The 24910-nt window shown below is 28.8% G+C and overlaps 3 protein-coding genes across 7 annotated transcripts in view; 1 reads left to right on the top strand and 2 right to left on the bottom strand.

The window, feature by feature from the left end:
* LOC413246 (ras-related protein Rap1) overlaps nt 1-17702 on the bottom strand; it is a 50243-nt gene extending 32541 nt beyond the window's left edge. For all 5 annotated transcript variants that reach the window (XM_016913053.2, XM_006558816.3, XM_396692.7 and 2 more), the window contains exon 1: nt 17052-17702. The gene's annotated coding sequence lies outside the window, so the exon portion shown is untranslated. The remainder of the gene's footprint in view (nt 1-17051) is intronic.
* Nucleotides 17703-18767: 1065 nt separating this feature from the next.
* Nucleotides 18768-19941, top strand: LOC724262 (putative peroxisomal biogenesis factor 10). The gene is made up of 3 exons (XM_001120054.5): nt 18768-19125; nt 19202-19453; nt 19521-19941. Exons 1-3 carry the CDS (start codon nt 18838-18840, stop codon nt 19836-19838), a joined length of 858 nt encoding a protein of 285 aa, XP_001120054.2. The 5' UTR covers nt 18768-18837; the 3' UTR covers nt 19839-19941.
* A 300-nt stretch (nt 19942-20241) lies between these two features.
* LOC413411 (myotubularin-related protein 14) lies at nt 20242-23512 on the bottom strand. The gene is made up of 6 exons (XM_396855.6): nt 23074-23512; nt 22409-22965; nt 21571-21890; nt 21024-21486; nt 20622-20957; nt 20242-20545 (listed from the first exon to the last, which is right to left on the bottom strand). Exons 1-6 carry the CDS (start codon nt 23158-23160, stop codon nt 20377-20379), a joined length of 1932 nt encoding a protein of 643 aa, XP_396855.2. The 5' UTR covers nt 23161-23512; the 3' UTR covers nt 20242-20376.
* Nucleotides 23513-24910: the final 1398 nt, after the last annotated feature.

The raw sequence follows: 24910 nt of genomic DNA, 5'->3' as shown, positions 1-24910 counted from the left end.
AACGCAAATATTATTTTTCGTTTCTATAAAAATAGATAAACTTGTAAAAAAATTTTAACAAGTTCAACTTATTCTTATCTCTTGGAACATTACGTTGCCAACGCAATAGCGAGAAAAAAAAACCACCAGCGGAAAAACATTTTAATACAATTCCACGGTGGAGGAAATAATAAAACTTAAAAACTTACAAAACTTGCTTAAAATTTTATCGATAAACGACATACATATGCGCAGAAGCGAAGAATTGTAATTTAGAATTATCGTGGCATCGTTGGAATTAATTAATTATCGCGCACAATTTTAACAAGTTGCCCCGAAAACCAATAATCGCGCGTAAACGCAACCGAGCGCTAGTGGGCAATGGTGGGGGGAATCGAAATGTATATAAGGGAGCGGCGCCGTTTACGAGCGCTTTTACTATTCCGACGCTCTAGAGGTCGGATGTTTAAATGAATACTCGGTTTGACGAAAGGAATCGTTTTCAAATATTAACAGAGTGGACGAAACCTCTATTGTTACGGTAGTAAATATACGTACCCCTTAAAAAGAGAAATATCTAAAAAAATTTTATCGTAATTTTTTACCAATATTTATATTATTTCCAATTATATATTATTTCCTATTACGAGTATTTATATATATTATATATTTTTTTTAACAAGATGAAGATACATTCGATTCAATCATTACGACGATATATTTTATACAAATAATCTCCGAGTTTTAGAAATTTTTACTCTTTCGACATTGTCAAGAATCGTCGATAAATTCCGAAATTAATTTATTACATCTCCGCATTATAAAAAAAATTGGAACAATTCCAATACCAATACGGATGTAACGTTGGTTAAATTTTTCCTTTTCTGGATATTTATATATCGATCCATATATACAGATTGGAAAATTATTAAAATAATTTTTCATACTAAAAAACAATCGAATTAGATTGTCAAATATTTTTTCAACTTCGACTATATGTATAATCTTACGTTCCAGCGCGATTTCCGGTTCCAGCCAGCCGGTTCCCGTCATTCCAGCGTCACGTCGGTCGCCGCCTCGCGCTTTTGGGACGCGGATTGACCCAGTTGTCTCCAACACGAATACCCGGACGAAAACGCAGTGGCCGATGCCGTTTCTTTGACGTTTCCCTGGCACCAAGCCGGTTTAATTTATCGCTTCGTTCCTTTTATTCCATTTCCCGTATTTTTCGTATCGCGATAAGTGGTTCCGAAATTTAAAGAAATGATTTTTCTTTTTTTTTTTTTTGTCTAAAAATATTACAAGGATATCAGATCGAGGTGTATTAAAAGTTTTTGATCGAGTTTTTATTATAATAAATAAAACAGTGTTTCGAATCGCTGTTAAAAAATTCCTCACAAATAGAATATTATTTAAAAATAATATCAAAATTTAATTTCCGTATATTCATCGTTTCTTATAATATAATTCGATATCCATTGCCAGATTATTTTCCAATCTTATATCGTATTCTAACATCCAATATTTATATCCCCTAAATAAATATTCACTCACCTCTTTAAAGAAGAACCTACCTTAATAAATATAAATATTTTATATAAATAATCTTTCCAAATTCCTGTGCTCTATAATTATTAATTAATTTTTTTAATATTTTTAATATTAATTAATATTTTTTCTCTCAATTGAAGATCATTTTCGAAAGAGGACGAATCAAGGTTCGTTATTCTCCGGTGGGGCAAGAATGCGCTCGAGCATTAATTGATCGGGCCTGATTGCACAGGAAGTCGAGTCGCCTCCGTGCTGGCCGTGTTGCCGCATCTAGGGCACACGTAACGCGTCCTCCTCGCGCGAACGATGATTCGAAAGTGCGTGCGGAACACGCCTCTACGGATCGCCTCCGCTTCACCATTTTTTTCCATCTTCGCACCGAGGAACGGATACGCGACAATTGACGACAAGAAGCAAAGAAATCGTTCGAGATATTCTTTCCTTCCGAACGATTTGCGTCTCATGCTCGATCGAATGGGTGGATGCAGGGAGAGGGGAGAGGGTAATTAGGGCTTAACTTCGAGAGTTAAAATATCGGGGTCGATTTATCTTTGCTTTTAATTTGTCGTTCTTTTTTAAAAAAATTGCATATATGATTTTTATTTCTTCTGATTGATAATTTGAAAAGTATTCGAGAGAATATATATATATATATATATATATATATATATATATATATATTGCTTCATGGAGCAGATAAAATTAAATTCAATAGGACATGTTTTTGTTGAACAGGTGAATAATGTATTTATTCCTTTAAATTGTATAATTCAAATAATTTTAAATATACTTTTTGATACTAATTTAATCATTTCTATATTTCTATATTTTGTTTAATTTTATAATATATATCTATAGAATAAATTAAATTATTAAATTTTTTTAAATTAAGAAGAAAGTATATTATCTCCTTTAATATTGAAATTATTAGATTAAATTTCTATTTAAAATTTATAGTATCAATATTTTTATACAATAAATAAAATCTTTGATTCGAATCTTTGTCTATAAACTAAATTATTAAATTTTTTAAATTAAGAAGAAAATATATTATCTTCTTTAATATTGAAATTATTAGATTAAATTTCTATTTAAAATTTATAGTATTAATATTTTTTGATTCAAATCTTTATCTATAAACTAAATTATTAAATTTTTTAAACTAAGAAGAAAATATGTTATCTCCTACAATATTGAAATTATTAGATTAAATTTCTATTTAAAATTTATAGTATTAATATTTTTTTATTCAAATCTTTATCTGTAAATTAAATTATTAAATTTTTTAAATTAAGAAGAAAATATATTATTTCTTACAATATTGAAATTATTAGATTAAATTTCTATTTAAAATTTATAGTATTAATATTTTTTGATTCAAATCTTTATCTATAAACTAAATTATTAAATTTTTTAAATTAAGAAGAAAATATATTATTTTCATAATATTGAAATTATTAGATTAAAGATTATATATAGATTTTATTATAGATTTATAAAGATTTATAAAGATTATATTATAGATTTTTATTTATAAAATTTGTAGTTTATCCCATGATTGACAAATTATTAATGTTTATTTCAATTTGTTTAGACTTTGATGCGCAAGAGAGAAAACAAGAGAGGGATTTTCAACGTTTAAAAAATGTCCAACAAGATAGAAGGTTGGAAAGAGTTTTAAGGTGTGTCCAGAGTAAGCGAAATTTATTTTCCTAGTGAACCTTTATCCATATCTTATCTGATAAATTGAATTAAGATCGTGAGAACGCATCTGAATGCAAATAAATAATACATCGATCATTAAAAAATTCCAGGATTAAGGCAGATCCATCCATTGAGGATAGAATGCAACGAAATGCAAAGAAATGCGACGAATCTCATTCTGGATGGATTCGAGAAAAAGCCAAAAATGGTATTCGAAGCGTGAATTTTGCTTTAAACGGGCATTCGATTTCGAGAAGACAAAATTGCGAATGAAAGAATACTAATTTATTATTATTATTTATTATTATTATTTATTATTATTATTATTATTATTATTATTATTATTACTTATTATTAATAATTTATTATTATTATTTATTATTAATAATTTATTATTATTATTATTATTTATTATTATTATTATTAATTTATTATTATTTTTTTTTATTATTATTATTTATTATTAATAATTTATTATTATTTTTTTTATTATTATTATTATTATTTATGATTGCAAGGAGAGAGATTGGAATATATTTGGTGAATGGTTTATTATATTGAAAAAAAAAAAAAGTTTAATGGAAACGTTGCGAAAGAGGGTGGTTAAGAAAATGAAGAATAATCGTGGAATTTATTAAGACGACTTTTTTATAATTTCATGTTCGAGATCGATACCGTTGTCTTTGATTTAATTTCAATTGAATATTACATTCAGAAGAAGGGGAAAAATGTTCAATGTTCAAAGTTTTCTTCTGCTTGTGCAGAAAAATCAATCTTTCCTTCTTGAAAATTTGCGAATCGCGAATTAATCCGTTTAATTTTCAAGAGATTGAAAAATTCCTCCCTTGGAAAAAATTCCAACGACGCTGCAATATTAATTTTTCGTGTATATATATATATTAATCGCAATTTTAATTTGATTGTCGCTCCGGGAACTCCAGATTTCCAGGCTTTAATTAATTTTTCTTCGATTAAAAAATTTCAATCCGCTTTTAATCCCGATCCCAATTATCGCAAAACGACAACTTTTGCAATGATGATAAAGATAAAAATAATACAAGAACGAGAGGATCAATTATCCCATTACCTGAGAGAAAATTAATTTCACTTTGAGGGGGGAGAGAAAAAAAAGGCACAATTTTCGACTCGACAATATCGAGCCTCGATAAAGAAGAACTCACTCACAAAAATTCGATTCCAAGGATGACGATTATAATAATTCCTCCATTTCGAATTCTTTCTTTCCTTTTATCATTATCTATTTATTATTTATCAAAATTTCGAACAACGTTTTAAATCCAAATTTCGAAGATGCGATAGAGAAAGAAATGATCAAGAAAGTAAATAAAAAGAAAAGAAGAAGCAAGACTCGTATTCAGCAAAAAGTAAATTATTAATGAGTGAGATTTTTGGATATTATTTCTATTCCTCGTGGCACGAGGATTAACGTCCAATTAACATTGCCCGGTAATTGTCCACCCCCTAAGCGGATCAAAGTAATCTTGATCGTCGATATCGAATCTCTTGTGTAGCTGTATTGTAATGGATAATCGGGTCGGAACATTGATGATGTAATTTCGAGAGAAATTATTCCCGGATAACAATTAATAATCGTCAACCGTGGGATGGATCGGGTGTAATAATATTTGGAAAAGTATAAAAATTTTAAGCACTTGGGATCCTTTCGATGAAAAAGAATTTGGGAAGTGATAAAGTTTGAAGAGTAAATAATTAATTTCGTTATGATTTATTTTTATTGTGATTCCAATGAAAGTGATATGAAAGGGTGTTCGATCGTTTTGATTAAAAAAAAATTTGGGATCGAAGTGATAAAGTTTGATGAAGAGTAAATAAAGAATTAATTTCATTACGATTTATTTTTATTATGATTCCAATGAAAGTGATATGAAAAGGTGTTAATCGATTAAAAAAAAAGTGATAAAGTTTGAAGAGCAAATAATTTCTTTAGGGAGAGAGAAATTTCGTTACGATTAAAAAAAAATTTGGGATCGAATAAAATTTGAAGAAGATCGAATAAATAAGAAATTAATTTCATTACGATTTATTTTTATTATGATTCTAATGAAAGTGATATGAAAGGTGATGTTAATCGTTCGATTGTTTCGATTAAAAAAAAATTTGGGCTCGAAGTAATAAAGTTTGATGAAGAATAAATAAGGATTAAATAAGGAATTAATTTCTTTAGGGAAGAAATTTCATTACAATTAAAAAAAAAAAATTGGGATCGAAGTGATAAAGTTTGAAGAATAAATAAGAAATTAATTTCGTTACGATTTATTTTTATTATGATTCCAATGAAAGTGATATGAAAGGATATTAATTGATTCGATTAAAAAAAAATTTGGGATCGAAAATAAAGTTTGAAGGGTAAATAAAGGACTAAATAAGGAATTAATTTCTTTAGGGAGAGAGAAATTTCGTTACGATTTATTCTTATTATAGTTCTAGTAAAAGTGATATGAAAGGGTGTTAATTGTCTCGATAAAAAAGAAAATTGGGATCGAAGTGATAAAGTTTGAAGAGTAAATAAGGAATTAATTTCGTTACGATTTATTTTTATTATGATTCTAATCAAAGTGATATGAAAGGGTGTTAATTGTCTCGATAAAAAAAAATTTGGGATCGAAGTGACAAAGTTCGAAGAGTAAATAAGGAATTAATTTCATTACGATTTATTCTTATTATTATCTTATTATTCTTATTATTATTACTATCTTATTCTAATGAAAGTGATAAAATTTGGTGAAGAAGAATAAGTAAATAAGAATTAAATAAGGAATTAATTTCTTTAGGGAGAGAAAAATTTCGTTACGATTAAAAAAAAAATTTGAGATCGAATAAAGTTTGAAGAATAAATAAGAAATTAATTTACGATTTATTTTTATTATGATTTCAATAAAAGTGATATGAAAAATGTTAATTGTCTCGATAAAAAGAAAATTGGGATCGAAGTGATAAAGTTCGAAGAGTAAATAAAGAATTAATTTCGTTACGATTTATTCTTATCACGATTCCAACGAAAGTGATGCGAAAAGATGTTAATCGATTAAAAAAAAATTTGGGATCGAAGTGATAAAGTTTGAACAGTAAATAAGGAATTAATTAGTGGGAGAGAAATTTCGATTTATTCTGATGAAAGTGATACGAAAGAGTGTTATAATAATTTTATAAAAATATATATAAAAATATTAATCGATAAAGGGGATCGAGAAGTTTCGCAAGAATTACCTTTCTCGATACTTTAACATCGAATCAATGAATAAAAGAAAATCAAGAAAGAAGATTATTGTCGATTATACTTCGATTAGGTTATTTTTTTCCTTTTTATGAGATAAGAGACAGAGTGGATAAATAATTAGAAATATATATATAATTGAGAGGAAGTAGAGACACGAATATCGAAGGGGAGGTTTAATGGAAATCAAAGCATCCGTCCATTAATGATCGTGATTAATGATTGAAATCGAGTAACGCTTTCCGACGCTTTTAACATTGAAATGTAAAACGATCGAGATCGTTTAACGAATCTCAATTGAAAAAACATGTTGAGTGGAGTTGATAATAAATCCACACGTGTTCTCGATGAAGTTCAAATTGATCAAGTTGGATGATAAATAAAATATACAAGATCGAAATTCCTTTCTGAGGATTAGACAAAGAATAAGATCGATCTTTGTCAAAGATTTGTCATTAAACTGAACAAGTAATACTCGTGCAAACGCTCATTGATCGATGGAGAAACTAAAGATTAACAAAGAAATTTAGATTTCGAATTTATTGAAATATAATAAAGACAATAAATAATTGAATTTAATGTAATTAAGAGAAGAATTATCCTTTGTTGTAAAATTTTGCAAGAAGAAGGATAATTTATTATTCAAAAGAATTTAAGGATGTATTATTTTATTGGCTCCCTCTCTATCCATGCCCAGTTTAACCTCTAATAATTTCTAATTCAGCCAATAAAGGCTGATCTCACACCGTTGGCGGATCTAACATCTCGGCAACGATCGTTACGCGTTTGATTTATTTCTCAAATTAAATATTTAAAATGTTTCGTGGATAAATTTATCCGTGAAAATTAAAATTATTAATTATTAATTATTAATTACGAATCGAACGAGTATTTGCAAATTTTTAGTTGGAAAAAATAATTATAAAGAATACAGAAATTCTATTTTAATATTATTTACGATTCATCTTCATTTTTAAAATCATTTTCAATTCGTATAAACGAAATTTCCACAATTTCAAATATTTTTTATTCTTGATATAAAAATTTATATTATCCTCCTTCGAATGAAGTAGAAATTTATTTTAAGGAATAAATCGAACGAGTTTTTGCAAAATTCTAGTTGGAAAAAATAATTATAAAGAATATAGGAATTCTATTTTAATATTATTTACGATTCATCTTCATTTTTAAAATCATTTTCAATTCGTATAAACGAAATTTCCACAATTTCAAATATTTTTTTTTCTTGATATAAAAATTTATATTATCGTCCTTCGAATGAAATAGAAATTTATTTTAAGGAATAAAAAAAAATATTTAAAATATTCTTTCATTCACTTCACAATGCACAAAGATTCTGTATACGTGAAGCGAGGGAATTAAAAATTCCGTAATTTAAACGTTCGATTCGCAATATTTCGAGAAACACGGCTCTCCTCCTCCTCTTCTTCCCGCCTCGGCCATTTTCCACGTCCTGAAAACGCAGCCGACGACATTTCGTAACGAAACGAGCCGCAACGTAACAGGTATCTCGCACGAACTTCAACATTTCGTTACATAAAACGTGATTTATATCGAATCCAACGATACTCGTCAACGATTCTCTGAAATCCACGAAAATTCTTCCATCGATCACGCGTTCTGAAAATTCTTTCGAAGAACAATCCTCGATCGAGTTTTTCTTTTCAAAATATCCAAAAACAAAGTTTCTTTAACTTTCATCTAACCTAAGAAAGATATTTTTTACATTTTTTTATAAAAATTAAAATAAATTCGATTATTGCTTTTAATAAAAAATTGTAATATTAAAATAAATAATTGAAAAGAAGATTATTGGAAAATTAATAGAATTCGTTATTGCATTATTTTGCGAATAAATAAATAAAGAAGCAAGTCTAAACTAAAATTAAGAAGAGAAAAAAAAGGGGGAGAGAGGAGATAATTAGAGTAATTAATTATGAACCGCTTACCGATATGTTCTGTAATATAAAATCGATGGAGCCTACTACTAACCTCATTAAACTCTGCATTATCAAAATTGCCATCCCTCTGCCTCGCTTAATATTATATGTAGAGCATCGGCCCATTCTTAGATAATATACGGGGTGTCGGGAAGTTTGCTGATTAAAGTGGAACATTTGGAAAGCAAGGATTCCGAGCGATTCCAATTTAGAAATGAATCTTTCATCTTTTCGTTTTCCAACATTTTTGAATAAAATTTCCATCGTTCGATCTTAAAAAGATTGATCCAAGATTAAAAATAATAAAGAAATATATAATTTATAAATTTGGAAAGCAAGGATTCCGAGCGATTCCAATTTAGAAATGAATCTTTCATCTTTTCGTTTTCCAACATTTTTGAATAAAATTTCCATCGTTCGATCTTAAAAAGATTGATCCAAGATTAAAAATAATAAAGAAATATATAATTTATAAATTTTTGAAAAAGAAAAAAAAAAGGATCGAAACAAAATTTTAAAAAATCTTTCCTTCGTTATAATATTAAAAAAAAAAAAAATGGAATTCTTTTTACCTAGACGAATAATTAAAATATTAAAAAAAAAAAAATTGAACTATAACCTTAAATAACTAATCTTCTTTCTTTACACCAATCAGTGTAATAACAAAAAGAAAACAAAAGGATAGAGAAAAGATGGAATTCTTTTTACCTAGACGAATAATTAAATTATTAAAAAAAAAAAAAAAAAATGGAACTATAATCTTAAATAACTAATCTTCTTTCTTTACACCAATCAATGTGTAATAACAAAAAGAAAACAAAAAAGGATAGAGAAAAGATGATGATTCCCAGAGGTTATCGCAATCGAAAAAAAAAAAAAAGAAGAAGAAGAAGGAAGGAGAAGCGTGAAAGGAGAAGAGAAAACAGAGACTTAGCGAAGGTTGAACGATATCGTGACAGTTCTTGGAAGCACCGGCGATGCGTTACATGGTCAGCGAAGAAAATTGTGGGGCTTACATGCCCCGTGTCATTGCGTGACGCGAAATGACTCATGGGTTCGCGAACCTTATGAGCGAGAGCTAATGGGTTCCCTTAAATCCTCTTTTTTTTCGATATATCCTTTGTTATTTTCAACAGTCACAATTCACCTCGGTATTATCTTAAAGTTTCCATTCCCTTTTATTTCCCGTCCCCCTCCCCTCCCCCCCCCCGTACGTGTCGCGCAAGTGACACATTTTGACGACGAGGGAATAAAATAAAACGCACGAAAAAAATACAGGGAGGACAATGTGCCCTCACAATACAATAAAAATGGCGGTGTCTGGCGAACGTTTATTTATTATTTAACATATGTTAACATGTTAACAGCATTCACAATTTTCAATTCGACCGCGTGTCGTTGATGCCGTTGCTCGACCAGAAGGCGGAATGACTCAACTTTGAAAATACGATACGACGCCGCACTCGACTTTGAACTCGATACCGCAGACTGGACAGGTTTAAAAATCTATACGATTCCCCCGCTCGTGTTGCCCGCGATGATACCGCCACCGCCGACTATATCGATTTGTCTCGGCCGAGGTAATACGATATACGCGTATTCGTTGATCCTGGGTCGATTTAATTGGTCTAGGGTGTTTCTCGCGCGCGGCGCTAGGGGAATCGGGCGGGCGGTGGGGAGGTTCCTAGGGCGCTCTTCTAGGGGTTTTTTTCGTAACTAGGAGAGAAAGATGAAGGAGAGCTAGAGAAGTGAAAACTCGGATGGTAAATGATGAAAAATAATCTTCGATGATAACGAATGTTAATGAAAATAAGGATGGAAATAATGTGATAAAATTCAGTATTGTTAATAATTATAACAGAGATTCTGGTAATATTCAAATCTGGTAATATTACTCGAAAGATAATACCGACGGGAATTAATAATTAACAATGATTATTATATTATTGGTGTCGTTATTGGTTATAAAAATTTTTATCGCACAAATTATATGATATTAATTTTTATAATAATAATAATAATGGCGATACCAGAACAATGATGACAGCAATAATATCTGGTAATCCAAATAAAGCTAGCAATGACAACAATAATAGCACTGTCTCCGTTAGTAAGATAGTAATAATAACAATACTAGGCAATGTCACTAGCTGTATCTAAGATAACTTATTGCTATCAACGATAGAAATAACGCTACGATAATAGAAGCAGCTGAAAGCGGCACTCGCGATAAAGCAATTAAGGAATAAATGGGCAATTGTATCCGTCTAGCTACGAATAACGACATGACATTGTATACAAATAATATCAACAACAATAATTAATAACACAACGATATTTAAATAATCTTCAATTAAATCTAATTTGTAGAAGAAATTTCATTAAAAATATTCGTGAAAACTTATTCCGAATATTATTATCAGAGGATTACAAATCCTAGGGATTTATAATAATTATTTCTAATTGAAATTATTTCCATCTTTTCGATGTCAAGATTTCCTTATTTATTTCAGTACACGTATCCAATTTATTAATATCAAGAATACTGCTGCTCGTAAATCCTAGGGAATTTCAATAATTATTTTTCGTCAAGGTTATTATTTTACGAAGATCCATTTTTTTATAAAATTAATTTTTAAAACAAAGAGAAAATTCGCGGATTATTTATTCGTTGTAAGAAAATATAATTAATTGATATGACATTTCATAGCCTAATAAAAATCGGATGAAAGCGGATGAATATAATTAAACGTGTAACATCCTTTCGTTCTTCTCTTCGTCTTCGTCTCTCGAAAATTTAGTAAATGGCATAATTTGAATGCGAGTTGAAAATCGTATTAAAAAAAAAAAAAAAGGGGGGGGAAAAAATCGAAGGAATGGAATTATTCATTCATTCCGTTGAAGACTCGTTTGCAAACGATTTCCATATCGAACGGTTTGCGTCGCACAATACCCTTCTCTAACTGCAACGATGAAATTAACCGTGCACATTAAACGCGATAACATCGATGGAATCCGAGTAGAGATCGCAGCTAATCTCGATAAGATGCATTCGTTTACATAACATTCATTGGTTTAAAAAGGATTTATTCTATGCCACGCTCGACGATATTCAAAAATAAAAATTTAAATACGTGTAATATTCTTCGTGGAATTTAATTTTTAATCCTATGGAATTTTTCAGAAATTGAAAAGAAATGAAAAATGAAACGCGAGTACGAACGAATTTGTTATTTTTATTTGTTCGAATACGTTTATTTTATCAAAAATTTCGTCCCTATTTTTAACATCAATATTGGATATTTTTAAAAGAATCAAAAATTTGTACAAAATACAGGACGTTCTAAAATATTTCGTGTAAAATTCTTTCTTAATCCGATACTTATAAAATTTTAAAAATTTTGTCTCCAAAGATCCCATAAATTCTATCTATAAAATTTTACACATAGAAATCTGGTAGAAGATTCTATCAGAAATCTTTTATATATAAGTAAATAAATTTTTTTAAATCAATAAAAAAAAAAAGATAAGCGTAACAAAGAAGAAGAATAAAATTCGGTCGACCTTGTTGATAAGAAGAACGCCTTGAGAAATTTTTAATTTTTAATTGCCAGAATGTTGGAAGCTTTCGAAAAATTACGAATGATCAGAACAGAAACATGTTTCTAACACGGAATTTTTATAATCAAGGTAAAGTCTGTTATCATTTTGTTTCCTGTTATGGAAATAGTACAAGTTAAAAATAATCGTCACATCGTATAAATAGAATTACGAAAAAGAATTAAGAAAAAAATTTTAATATTTCCTTAACCAATTTCTAGAAGCTGTTGCAGAAGATCGATTCGTTTTCTTATTCGTTTTTATCTCGAATTTTTCGCGAAGAGGCGTAAAACAATTGATTATTTAAATTATAGTGATTTTTCATTAAACAGTTTCTCATACGATATATTTTAACATTTTGCATCGTGAATTAATTTAAATAATATTTTAAGAAATTATATTATCATATTATCAAATTATATTATCATTAATAATATTTCCAAAGTTATACAGAATTAAAATTTTTCCCTGTCTAACGAAAAATCTCTCCTGCTTCGAGAAATTCGAGAACGTGAATACGTAAAGATACGATATTATATCACCCACGAAATAAAACCACGTAGAATAAAAAAGAAGATTTAAAAAATTCTCTAGAAACACCCAATAGATTTCGTGGAACTCGAGCTAACAGCATAATCGTGCTATAGCAATCGGGGATATAGCCGAGACTGGTCCGAAACTATCGATTACAAAGGCATAATACGCGTGCATCTATATCAACCGTTTTAGTGGCAAGCTAGCTAGCCAGCTAGCTAGCTGTGTATCGCTGTGTTTGAAATATAGCTCGCAGCCAGAGCTACCATCAAGGATATATCGTCGCTTCCATAACCGTTTAAATGACCATTGCTAATTTATAATGCTCTTTTTTTCCCTCCCTTTAACCGTACTTAAATTCTTTACCTTTCTACCGAGTTTATATTAAGCCACTTACGGGCAACGACAATTGCTTCTTTCAATTTATATCATCCTATATTTTTTAATTTGGAAATTATTTTTAGATAATTTTTATTGAAGGGAAATTCTTAATTTGATTATTTAAAAAAATATTTATTGTCAGAGATCATCATTTAATTTTTAATCCAGGTAGGTTTTATACGATTTAAAGTTAAATAGTCTTTATTTCTAGATCTTTTTTTTTTTTTATATACGGAATAGTATAAAAATAAAAAATCTTTTTAAAAATAGATAGATAAATCTTTAACGAGAGATTTTTCTTAAGTTACGCTCAATGCGAGGCATTTCGCTAAAACGAAAGCATAAGTATCGATAAGTATCGATAACCATTTATTCGTCAAAGTCTGTGGAACGAGTTTATACTATAAATAAAGAACCGATAACTTATAAATACGCGTCGAGTTATCAAGGGTAGGCAAATTCGATAGAATTTTTCTAAAGAAAAAGGGAACGCACGCACGTTGGGAAAGAGAAATTACAAATGTGAACTTGGAATTGGAATTAACAAAATTCCATTTCCAACATTTATTCTTTATCCCGTTTAAATATTCAAATTTGAACGAAAAAAAAAAATCTAATTTTTACTTTTTGCTCTATATATATATTACGTTACTTAAATCTTTATTCCCTTCAAGGAACACAATACAAAAATTAAGTAAGTATTAATTGATATTAATAAAATCAATTTTTAAAAATTTGATGAGTAAAAACGATTTTCATGATATCCATGTTTTATCCTCAACTAATAATTTAATATTTAATCTACAATCGAATGTATCATTATTTAAATTCAAAATATTTCGATAAACAAAATAATTTGCTCGAATTGTCTGAACGTGAAGGTGTTTCAAAGATTTCAATACGGGGAACGATAAAATACAGACAGACAGATAGATGGGGATCGAAACGGCGTGAGCAACAAAGCGGTAATGCGATAAAATGTGGAAAAGTGTCGTACAACAACGCGGATATGACGCGATACGTTTTTCGTTACGTCATTTCTCGCGTACCGAGCGTTACGAATGATTGCATTAGTTCATGAGTCACTCTCGTCTCGCCAAGTGAACGTAATAGTAATTTTGCACGAAACCTTTACACTATGAACGCCTAGTAAAGCACTAGCGTTTCGTTCCAAGTTTACGAATCTACGAATATCTGTGCAATAAATATTTATGGATATCTAATTTTCGCGACACGATATTTTTTTTTTATCATTTGAAACGAATTCGTTTATATTTAAAAATTAAATAGTAATAGTATAACATAGTAATAGTAATAAATTTAAATAATATATAATTTTTATAAATATAATTTTTTCACGAAAAATAGAAAGATATTTAGGGAAAATAATTTAATCTATAAAAGTTTGAAATTTAAAATTAAGATTTTTTTTAAAATTTACGAAAATTTTAAAAGAAGAGATTTCGAATTTTAGGTTAGGATACGATAAAAGAATAATTGAAAAATACTATATAGATTCTATAATATGCTCTTCCTATTTATAGAAACCGAGGTCGATATTTATCTCAATCAGCATGCATTCAAATGATATGCAATGAAATCATCTTCGTTAGTTTTATTCTTCATATGATGACATGTACAATGTCATCGTGAAATTCGAAATATTTTTTATTGTGCTTAAAAAAAAGTTGCGCATCCATCTGCTGACTTTGCTTAAAATGTACCGAAGTAGCGATAAATTTTTATTAAAAAATTCATTTTAATTTCATCGATTTTTAATTAAATCATATTTTTCTAATGAAAAAAATCTCTTTCTTCCTCTATCCTTTATTATACACGAAACGAAATATCAAAAAAAAAAAAATGTTGAACAATTTGTCAATCTGTCAATTTCGTCCATATCGAATTTCATCATTAGAGTATAAATATATTCGACTTTTTTTCACAACACGATATCTCATGTACTGTATCCAACATGTGTTTTTTTTCTAATCCGACGAATTTGTTTCTCCCCATATGCCCGACTCCTTCTCGTTATCTCGGATATTGCGTCACGCCCGAAAATATGTGCGAAATTTCCAGGACTTTATAAGTTAGTTCGTTCGCCGATTGGAATTTGCTTTTTTATCAGAGAAAACACACACACACACGTGCGCGCCATACACGGCGGCGCAACGGCAATATTGTTCAGAGAATCATCTTTATTTCGTATTATAATTTAAATCGAACCGAACGTGATGAAATATATAACACGGATACAAATATATCTCTTATTATCTCCAAATGCAAAATATTTGTCGAATCATGGTTCTTAACGAATAATTCATTTATGATGTTAAAAAAAAAATTCTGTTTTTACAGCATAGTTAATATCTTCTTTTTTTTTATTGAAAATTTATTATTCAAAATATAAAATACTCGATCATACTGTATGTAATTGTATTAATAAATTTTATTTTTTTTTCGATGTGCGATATCAAAAATTCTGACATTGGATAATTAATTATTACAAGAATAATAAAAAATTTTCTTTAGTTGCATTCAATTGTAAAAAAGAAATATTGAGATAAATATTTAAAAAATTTTTTGTATTTCCTTTCTTTTATTTTAACACGCAGGATTGTTATTAATATTATTCAAAAATAATAATTTATTATTAAAATAATTATTTTAATTTATACGATTTATTGTATCAACTAAATACGGATATAAAATAAACCGACGTATGGAATGTCAAAAAGGCGACTAAAAATAACTCATTAAATTAGCTACGCGGCTTTCGGACTCGTTATCTATTTTGTCTCTGATAACTTCCATGCCACCTTCACCATTTTTGTTTTCAATGTTATTTTCTACAAGTTTCATTATTTTATATTATTTTAATTTATTACATGAATGGTAAATCATAAATTTTCGAAAATAAAATACCATTAATGAATGTTTGATAAATTCTAAATAACAAATGATAAATACAAATAAATATACATATTTATTAATTTAAATAATTATTTTTCATAAATGATTTAAGCAGAACATGAAATGCAATTTCCACGAAAATGATTGCTCATGACTGCCATAGAAACAGAATTTACAGGTCACATGACAGTACACTGCATTCTTCATCGCATTGATTCAACAGCGCCAATAATTAGTTGCTCTTATAGCTCAATTGTCGATGTATCAATAAATCTTAAATAGTAGCTAATCTACTATGTCAAAATTCGATGGACTAAGAACATCGACAATGAATTAACCAATTATGACGAAAATTATAATCTTCGAAGCGCAAAATTGATCATGCGCCATAATTTTTTACTACGTAACACATTGTTTTTACACGAAGAAAATTCATGCGCGATTAATATAGAATTACATTGTACTCAAATCGATAGATCCTATGTTCGAGAATCTCGAACGCATTGCACGAATCAAATTGCAAATATATATATTCTAACATAGCTTCTGAACATGAGAAACAAATATTCGAGACACAAAGCAACACCGTTGCACGTTGCCGGGTTTCTTTCTTCTCGAGTCACTTCCTGCGCCACTAGTGACTCACGTGAATCATCGAACAGTCAAGAAAAACGAACAGGCGAAAGTATTCGACAAAGAGTCTCTACAGCCGGTTTGTCCTTGCCGATATATTATAACTAAACTTTTGCTTTTCGCGCGAATCTCGATTATTACGTTTATCGGGAATTCGACAAATCGAAACGTTACGATTCGATAGAATAGATAGACGAACCTAACCTGTAAGAAAACCTGATTTCTTTTTAGCCATAGAGACACTCTTTGACACGAGAAATTGGCGTGGACAAAAAAGATCGTTATAAGAACACGTAAATAATAATCGAACGATATAGAAACAATTAATAAAAAAAATGAACGAAACAAATAGACGTTTAATCTTAAAAATCAACGAAGAATCGGGCACCGCCTGAGAAAATGCGCGGGCGGCCACCGTGCATGATTTCCGGCGGCGTTTGCCTGGCGTGCCACGCCACGACGACCTCACGGGGGGTTGGACGCTGTTCTTTTTTTAGAAACTATATATCCCTATAGAGACATTGGTTTTCTCTTACCTTGCGTCTTCAAAATATTCGTTAAATTTGTTCAGTGAACAATCGACGTATATACATCCGTGTACTCCTTGAATCTAATGGCCTTCTGTCGCACTCTATTCGTCTCTCTCTTTCTTCCTCGCGCACTCCTTCGTACACTGTCTCCCTCTCTTTCCCGTTCTCCGTCCTTGTTCACAGCCCACTATATCCCAATCTACAGAGATTCTCCGGCGATTACTCGCTTCCTACTCCTGTTCTGCTCGGTTCGTCGTCCCGTTGGCGTAACGAACACATCGAAAGCAATTGAAGAGAATCCGTGGACTGGTGCCGAGTAATATGGAGTCACGAAATAAAGTTAAAAACGAAACGAACGTATCACTGGCTCAGAAATTCCGCACTGGTCGAATGTCTCGCGCGGCGCGGGTGCACCAAAGCTCCTCGGGGCACGGTCCTCTTGTTCGGTCGTCTCGAAAAACCGATAATCACTGGCTCAAGACGGCTGTTCACACACCATGAGGAAACAATCTTAATTCGGATGACGATTCTTCTTCTCGCGAATGATTTCGTTACGTTTCTTTTGGTTTTCAAGCACTTTCGCGAAAAAACAGCACGACACCAGCCCACGATTCTACCGTTATCTAGGGCGATGCCTCTCTGCTGCTCGCCGCTTTGGCCTCTGCCCGTGACTATATAACTATAACTATATAGATGGCGTACTCAATGCGAGAAATGCATCATACATCTGCTTTATCTACGCGTTAGAAAACTCCATTGATCGATAATAATTGAAATATGAATTTCAAGTTAAAAAAATTATAATAGTTTATAAAGCATTTATAATATTATCTATTAGTTGCATTTCTTATCTTGGAAAATATTCGTGATCATATCATTTAAATTTTTTAGACTTATTTTAATTTTTATTTTTTTTATTTGTTTGTGCTTTTTTTTTAATTTCATTATTATTTATACGTATATTTCTAATACTAATAAAAAATAAATAAATAATTAGTGTTAGTTAATAATTAAAAAATTAGTATATTTCGTTTTAATTTTTTAATTAATATAGGGTAACGAAATGTTACTACATTTGGTAAATTTTTATTATTAAAATTTTATATATTGTTTTATATACTTAAAAAGAAATCCTATTTATTAAGAAAATTTTTCTTTAAGAATAAAAATTTGTTTTATATATTGCTCTATGTTTGTTAAACATTTTATATTTAATATTATTATATATTAATATTTTAATATATTTCAAATTTACGTACATAAATTTAAATTATGTATATTTGAGTATATTATTGGGTATATTATGTATATTATTTTAAAATTTTAGGTTTAAAATCGTTTAATATTATGAAAATTAAAATACAAACAAAAAATATCGTAAATTAAAATTATTATTTAAAATAGTTTTAACTTAATATTAAAAATTTGTTTCGCAATGATTGTGCGCGTCATGAATGACGTTTTTTACAGTAATGGATATCATAATTTGATGATATTTTTTAATTCTTATGAAACATCTAATAGTTTTTTATTATTTCTATAATATTTAATACATAATAAGTATGTATTTTTATTGTAATAATATTAAAAGTGAATAGCATAAAAAGTGAAAAAATTTTTCTAAATATTTGAGGTTAGATTAGATTGTTTTGAAAAATAATTTTCCTTATTAATATTCAGTAATTACATATTATCTTTAATATTGATAATTACAATCCTTGTGTTTAATTGCAATTTAACAATATTATTATATATTTTTAATAAATAAAATTAAACAAATTATTTCCCAATTATGGAAATGAAAAAAAAATATCGAAAATTAAATATTGCAAGCCAAGCCGAAATTCTACGATCACATCAAAGAGATGATGACTTTGTCAAATATTTACGAGAAAAGGTTATCGATATCTTACAAATTTTGCAAAGGAAAACGGGTTTATTACCCTTTATTCACTCCGATATTCCGTTTAAACTAGTTTATTTTTTTTTTACATCGGGAATGGGCAATCAAACGTTGGGTGAAGAATATACTGGACTTGTGCAAGCCAATTTAAAAGCTTATAAAGTTCCATCTATATATGTATGTAACTAAAATATTATATAAATAAATACAATATATTTTTTTAATATAGATACGTTATCTACTTATTATTTAGGCAAGACTATTGGCAATAATTTTAGAATGTTTTGGTGAAAAAGCATTGATAAGATTATTAAAACAATTGGAATTATCAATTAATCATCCTCACAGTAAATTAACTCCTACAACTGTAATATTTTTAAATTCTTTCATATCAAAAATGTATACTATAATACCTGTTTTTATATTATTGCATAAAGGATTATTTTATATATTTGGTCGATATTATAGTTTAAGTAAAAGAATAGCAGGAATAGATTATGCAAAGGTAATTACTGTAAAGTATTGTTACAATAATATTTGATGTTTGCCATTATTTTTTTTCAAATTTGAAGGTGTATGGTCATCGGCCTATTGATACTATCAGTTCAGGATTGAGACTATTAGGAATTGCTACACTTATACAGTGTATGTTGAAAATCTGGCAAAATTACAAAAGTGAAAATCATTTTGAAAAATATTCAATACTTGATGAGAAACATAATAAGTTGATGTGCCAGTTGTGCCTTGAAAAAGTGCCAACAACTACCACACCTTGTGGTCATTTGTTTTGTTGGTTTTGTCTTACTGATTGGTTGCATACTAAACCACAATGTCCACTGTGTAGAGAACATGTTGTACCTTCTAGGATTGTACATGTGATGAACTTGTAATATTGTTTTTAAATATTTAAAAAGATAAATTAATAAAAACAATATGCAAATGTTTCTTTTTTAAGTAATTATTAAATTAAGGATAAATGATTCACTAGAACTATTTTATGCGTTTTAATATTATAATTTATAGTTATAATTTGTTTTTGAACATCAATTACTATGCATCTGTGCTAATAATAATCTTATACAGATGGCAGTCATTGTAATACACATATATATATATGTATCGAGAATAAATGTAAAGCAAAACCAGAACACACGTGCACATTTATACACACTCATATATATATATATATATATATATACATATAAATATTATATATATATATATACAAAAATATCAAGTTTTTATTCATAATACGCATATACGCGCTATTATTTTTGTATAACAACACATTATTCACATAAATGATAATGTACAATTGTTTTATTTTCATTGTATAGCGTTTTTATAAAATTCTAACTTGAATCAAGGAGTCAATAACAATAAACTCATAATTGTGGGAAGAGGGATGAGAGGTCAATGACGTTATAGTCATAAGGATGTGCGCTGAACGGAAAGAATTCCTACTTTTTCAGCAAAGTTACCGAGTAATTGACCAAAGCCACTCGATTCGGAATTATCTTTCATTCGAAACCCAACTGTATGACTATAAGCATTATAAAATATTCTTCTTAAGCATTGTAATTTTTCTTTGCGAGATCTAAAACACAACATTAAAAATTATGGAATTTATAATTTTTTCTATAATAATTTTGATAATAATACGATACACTTACTGTGCCGACGACGCACAAACTTCATCCTCAATAATTGTCGTACTCGATTCTTGAGATGTATGTCCCGTAAAAGTTTCACAAAGAGGCTTACAAGCTAAACTAGTTGTCAGTCCATCTGTGAGCGGGGCATTAGCAGTTGTGGAACCACGTAAACTTCCGGTCCCAGATATCATCTGCCAAGAGCCACCCGACGAAGAGGATTCGTTTCGTTGTCGAAGACGTCCAGGTACAGGAACCGCAACAGGTGAAGTTCGATTGTGTGGTAAAGGTGATCGTGATCCATGCGCAATTCCTTCTTTATTTGGAGAAGGATAAAATGACCATGGTACAACGTTCCTATAAAAGAATACAATTACAGAAAAATATTACATGGAAGATATGTAGAAAATAAATATATTTTACCCGTTACTCTGACTGTCATCTTGAGGTTCTGTGGAAGAACAGTGAAACACCGCTGGTGGATTATTATCTTGACTGTCCCTGCTATTTTGACTAACAGAACTACACCAACTATTCAGACTTAAGTTAGAACTGACTGAGCTCAATGTCACTACTGATTCGCTATCGAACATAACGTTATCTAATTGTGAATCACTGTCGTTGCGTAGAACTGTGTGTCTAGATTTGCTATGACGCGGATGAATACTAAACTCTTCATCATGAATGTGTTTTAGAAAATAAAAACAAAAGAAGAATATTTCCTCTCCTTTGCTCAGTCGATCCTCTAAATCATGGCCGAACAGCATCCAATCGTACGCTATGGTAAAATAAAGAATTTGAAATGCGTTCAATGATGTATGAATCACGCCATCAGCCCATAAACTGATTCTTAATAATGAAATAAATAAAGGTGTGCGATCCCATCCTATAAATAGTGTATGTATTATTAATTACATAAAATTGAATATAACACTGTTATGAAAATTATATTATCGCAAAAAAGACATACCTGAGATACAATGAATTAATATTCCATTACCACTGTCACTTAAATATCGTAATATAAGTTTCAAATAATTTTGAGTTAATTTGACTAAGTCCCAAACTTGATATTCATCCCAATTGATTCGTAATTGTGCAGAAATTGAATCTTCTGGCACTCCGATTTGCGCATCCACATGTGTCTGAGACCAATCGAATACTAAGCCCTTAGCCAAATAATCATTCTCTCTAAACTCTTTAAAGAATTCACATCCAGGATATGGTAATGAAATCAAGGTGAATTCAGAATACCTCTTCTCTTTGTCTACTTTCTCTGAGGATGTCACACTGAGTATTGAATAAAAGAGTTTTGTTTAAAGTCCTTTAAAAAGTGTATTCATAAAAAAAAAATTAATTATAGTATTAATTGCTATGAAACTTCATTGATTCTGTGAAGAAGTGAAAGTTGCTTTCTTAATTTTTTTTATCTTTTTTGTTTCTTTAAATCTCCAATTATATTTTGATCATAAGAGAACTGAATGAAAATTTATCCTGTTATTTTAATAAAATAACAAAAATTTTTAATATATGAAAATATAATCTATGATAATATATTTACTCTAAAATTCATTTTAAAATATCATACACATAATATATAAATATTTAATACTAATTATTTCTACTAATTATCTTTAATATTATAAATAATGTTTAAAAAAGTACAATATAATTTATTTCAAATAAAAGACATATCTTATATATATATATATATATATATATATATAATAAAAACAAATAATATTCTCAATTAATTTTTTCAATTAATGAATGCATCAAATATTATCAATTAAAGTTGATTTACTTACTTCACTCCAAATTTGACTTTCTTCTTCTCAACCATGAAGTCAATAATAGTTCCTACTTTGAGAAATTTCAGAAGCTTGATGTCATGATGCCTAACTTTATCGAACAATTGCCACTCACTAAGTACAGAATCACTTCCACGAGCTTCATCTACTTGATGTTGAATGGAAACTATACCTTCACTACCAGCAAATAAATAATCTAGTCCAGATCTACCATAAATTTCTGGTCCTCCAGATAGAGTAGCTGATCTGCATACATGTCTACCTTTATACATTATTACGGGCAGTGGAAATCGAGAACGACACCTAGCAAATCTAGCTTGTTTTATCAAATCCTTCAATCTGTTAGAGTCAAAAGTGTTTTCATATATAGTTTCTGTTGTGCGAGGCAGTGGTGGCGGCGTATCACACATATTTGGATTTCTACTCTTCTCACCATCTAAAATAATAAGATGGCTAGGATAATGTGCACTGAGATCACCATCATTATTGCTTATGATATAATGAGTGTAATCTAAATCAATAAGCAGAACACATCTCTGCATAATTGCTTGACTCTAAAAAAAAAGTATTGTTTAGAATTATAAAGAAAAAAGATTAATCCATTGGAATATATGTACATATATACATATATATATATATGTATATGTATATATAAAAGTTACCGTGCTATCTGCATCCTTGGCTCTATAAGTATTTTTTGAGAAATATATGAGAAGCTTCTGTAAATCTTGAATGGTGATTTCTGTCATGATTGAAGTAAATTTTTTGAGAATATAATATCCAAAAATTTTAACTAAAAGACAATTTATTTCTTTCTCTAGAATGGTCCTAAGTTTCTATAATTTTTATATGAATGCTTATGAATTGTTAACTGTAGCCAATATCTTGCATATGAGAGGAATGGCACAAACACTATTTGAAATACACCACATTACAATTTATAGATTTTTTTTTTTGTTTGTCATGATTTCTTCTTAAGTTTAAAGGACGTTACTTTCAATGTAAACATAACAAGTTTATAGGTCTATGAGAACATGATATTGTATAAAATACATAAAAGTTTAAATTCTAGAATATTGATGATTTTATTAATAAAATATTCATAAAATAAACTCATGCTGTGTAATTCAAAAAATAAAAAGTAGCAATAATTAAGATTATAGAAGAAAGCATGAATTTCATTTTAAAAATGTTTTAATATTTGTACAATTTGTTTAAATAAGTATAAATGATTGTTATAAAATATTGTTAAACAAACATTATACAGTTGTAAATTATAATATTAGCATTATATTTAAAAAGAAAATTTATATTTAAACATATATTTCTTTGATTATTCATTTTAGAAACATATATTTCTCTTTTAATTGTATTAAAATATTATAATATAAATAAAGTATTTTTAAATTTATAAACTATTGTTTTATAAAGTAAAGTTTTAATTTTCATATATAACTTAAAGAAGTAATGAAATCAGTAATGTCTTGATTATGAGAGTCCAAGTATTATATAGTATATTTCATTTATTTTCCTTAATTCAATAATTTACACTTGTTTCACTTCTTCAATTAAATGTATATTTTTTCTTATTTTTTTTTTCTTTTTTTTTTTACATTCAATCATAAATTTAATTCAAATTATTTTCTTCTTGTTGTAATTTTTTTTTATTTATTAATATAACAGATGCTGAACAGGAGGAATTTTCCATTTACAGAAATTTTTAGCAGGAATTTGAGCAATTATTTCGTCATAACAATAGTAGAGAACGCTCCATAGAACTGCTTAACCTGAGTTCAAGTCAAGCACGTTTTTTCCATTGTAGCAAACATATTAATTAATGCTTGATAACATTCATAAAATGTTCATCAGATGATGTAGTTAAAAATGAAAACGTAAAGTTTATCACCGGGTATATCCATGGCATCTCATCGTTTTTCAATCTCGATAAAGATCCAATGAGATAACCTAAACATCACACCCGAAAAAATATGTTTTACATTACGCGCAGTAATTCGAATCTGTTCTGAATAAACAGTCATCCTTTTTTATTTTGTTCACAACGTTTTCTCGGTTATACACCGAAAAATCTGTTATCTCCTTATCACCACGTTCACGTGTCGCATTTAAAGATAGTTATTAAAAGGACGAGAATGTCCCTCTTCGCTGTCGATCTGATTATCACGATCAGTACATCGACCTTGATGTTTTATCCTTTCACCCACGCGGTAATAAACACGGGAAAACAATCGCGTTTTAACAAAACAAAAATATTTTTTTCTTATGATTTACAAACGAAGCGGAAATCAGTCGTCTAGCAAGACGAAAGTACGAAGTGAAACGCAGCGTAGAAAGATAACCTATTTTTGTAATGTGGAGACCGCGTGTTTTACTCTGATGGTATTGTAAATTTACATTTAATAAATATCCAAAACATTATTTGAGATATATCGAAATGTAATTACTTATGATTTTTTAACATATTATTTATAAATATTTTTA

Source organism: Apis mellifera, linkage group LG7 (assembly GCF_003254395.2).
Source record: "Apis mellifera strain DH4 linkage group LG7, Amel_HAv3.1, whole genome shotgun sequence".
Classification (NCBI taxonomy): Eukaryota; Metazoa; Arthropoda; class Insecta; order Hymenoptera; family Apidae; genus Apis; species Apis mellifera.
Note: the sequence above shows the minus strand (reverse complement) of the source record. Positions and strands in the feature narration are given on the sequence as shown.

Coding starts and splice junctions, on each gene's coding strand:
- LOC724262 (XM_001120054.5), top strand. CDS start 18,838: ATGGAAATGAAAAAAAAATATCGAAAATTAAATATTGCAAGCCAAGCC. Junction 19,126..19,201: donor ATAAAGTTCCATCTATATAT/GTATGTAACTAA, acceptor CTTATTATTTAG/GCAAGACTATTGGCAATAAT. Junction 19,454..19,520: donor CAGGAATAGATTATGCAAAG/GTAATTACTGTA, acceptor TCAAATTTGAAG/GTGTATGGTCATCGGCCTAT.
- LOC413411 (XM_396855.6), bottom strand. CDS start 23,160: ATGACAGAAATCACCATTCAAGATTTACAGAAGCTTCTCATATATTTC. Junction 22,966..23,073: donor CCAAGGATGCAGATAGCACG/GTAACTTTTATA, acceptor CTTTTTTTTTAG/AGTCAAGCAATTATGCAGAG. Junction 20,958..21,023: donor GATGACAGTCAGAGTAACGG/GTAAAATATATT, acceptor ATTCTTTTATAG/GAACGTTGTACCATGGTCAT.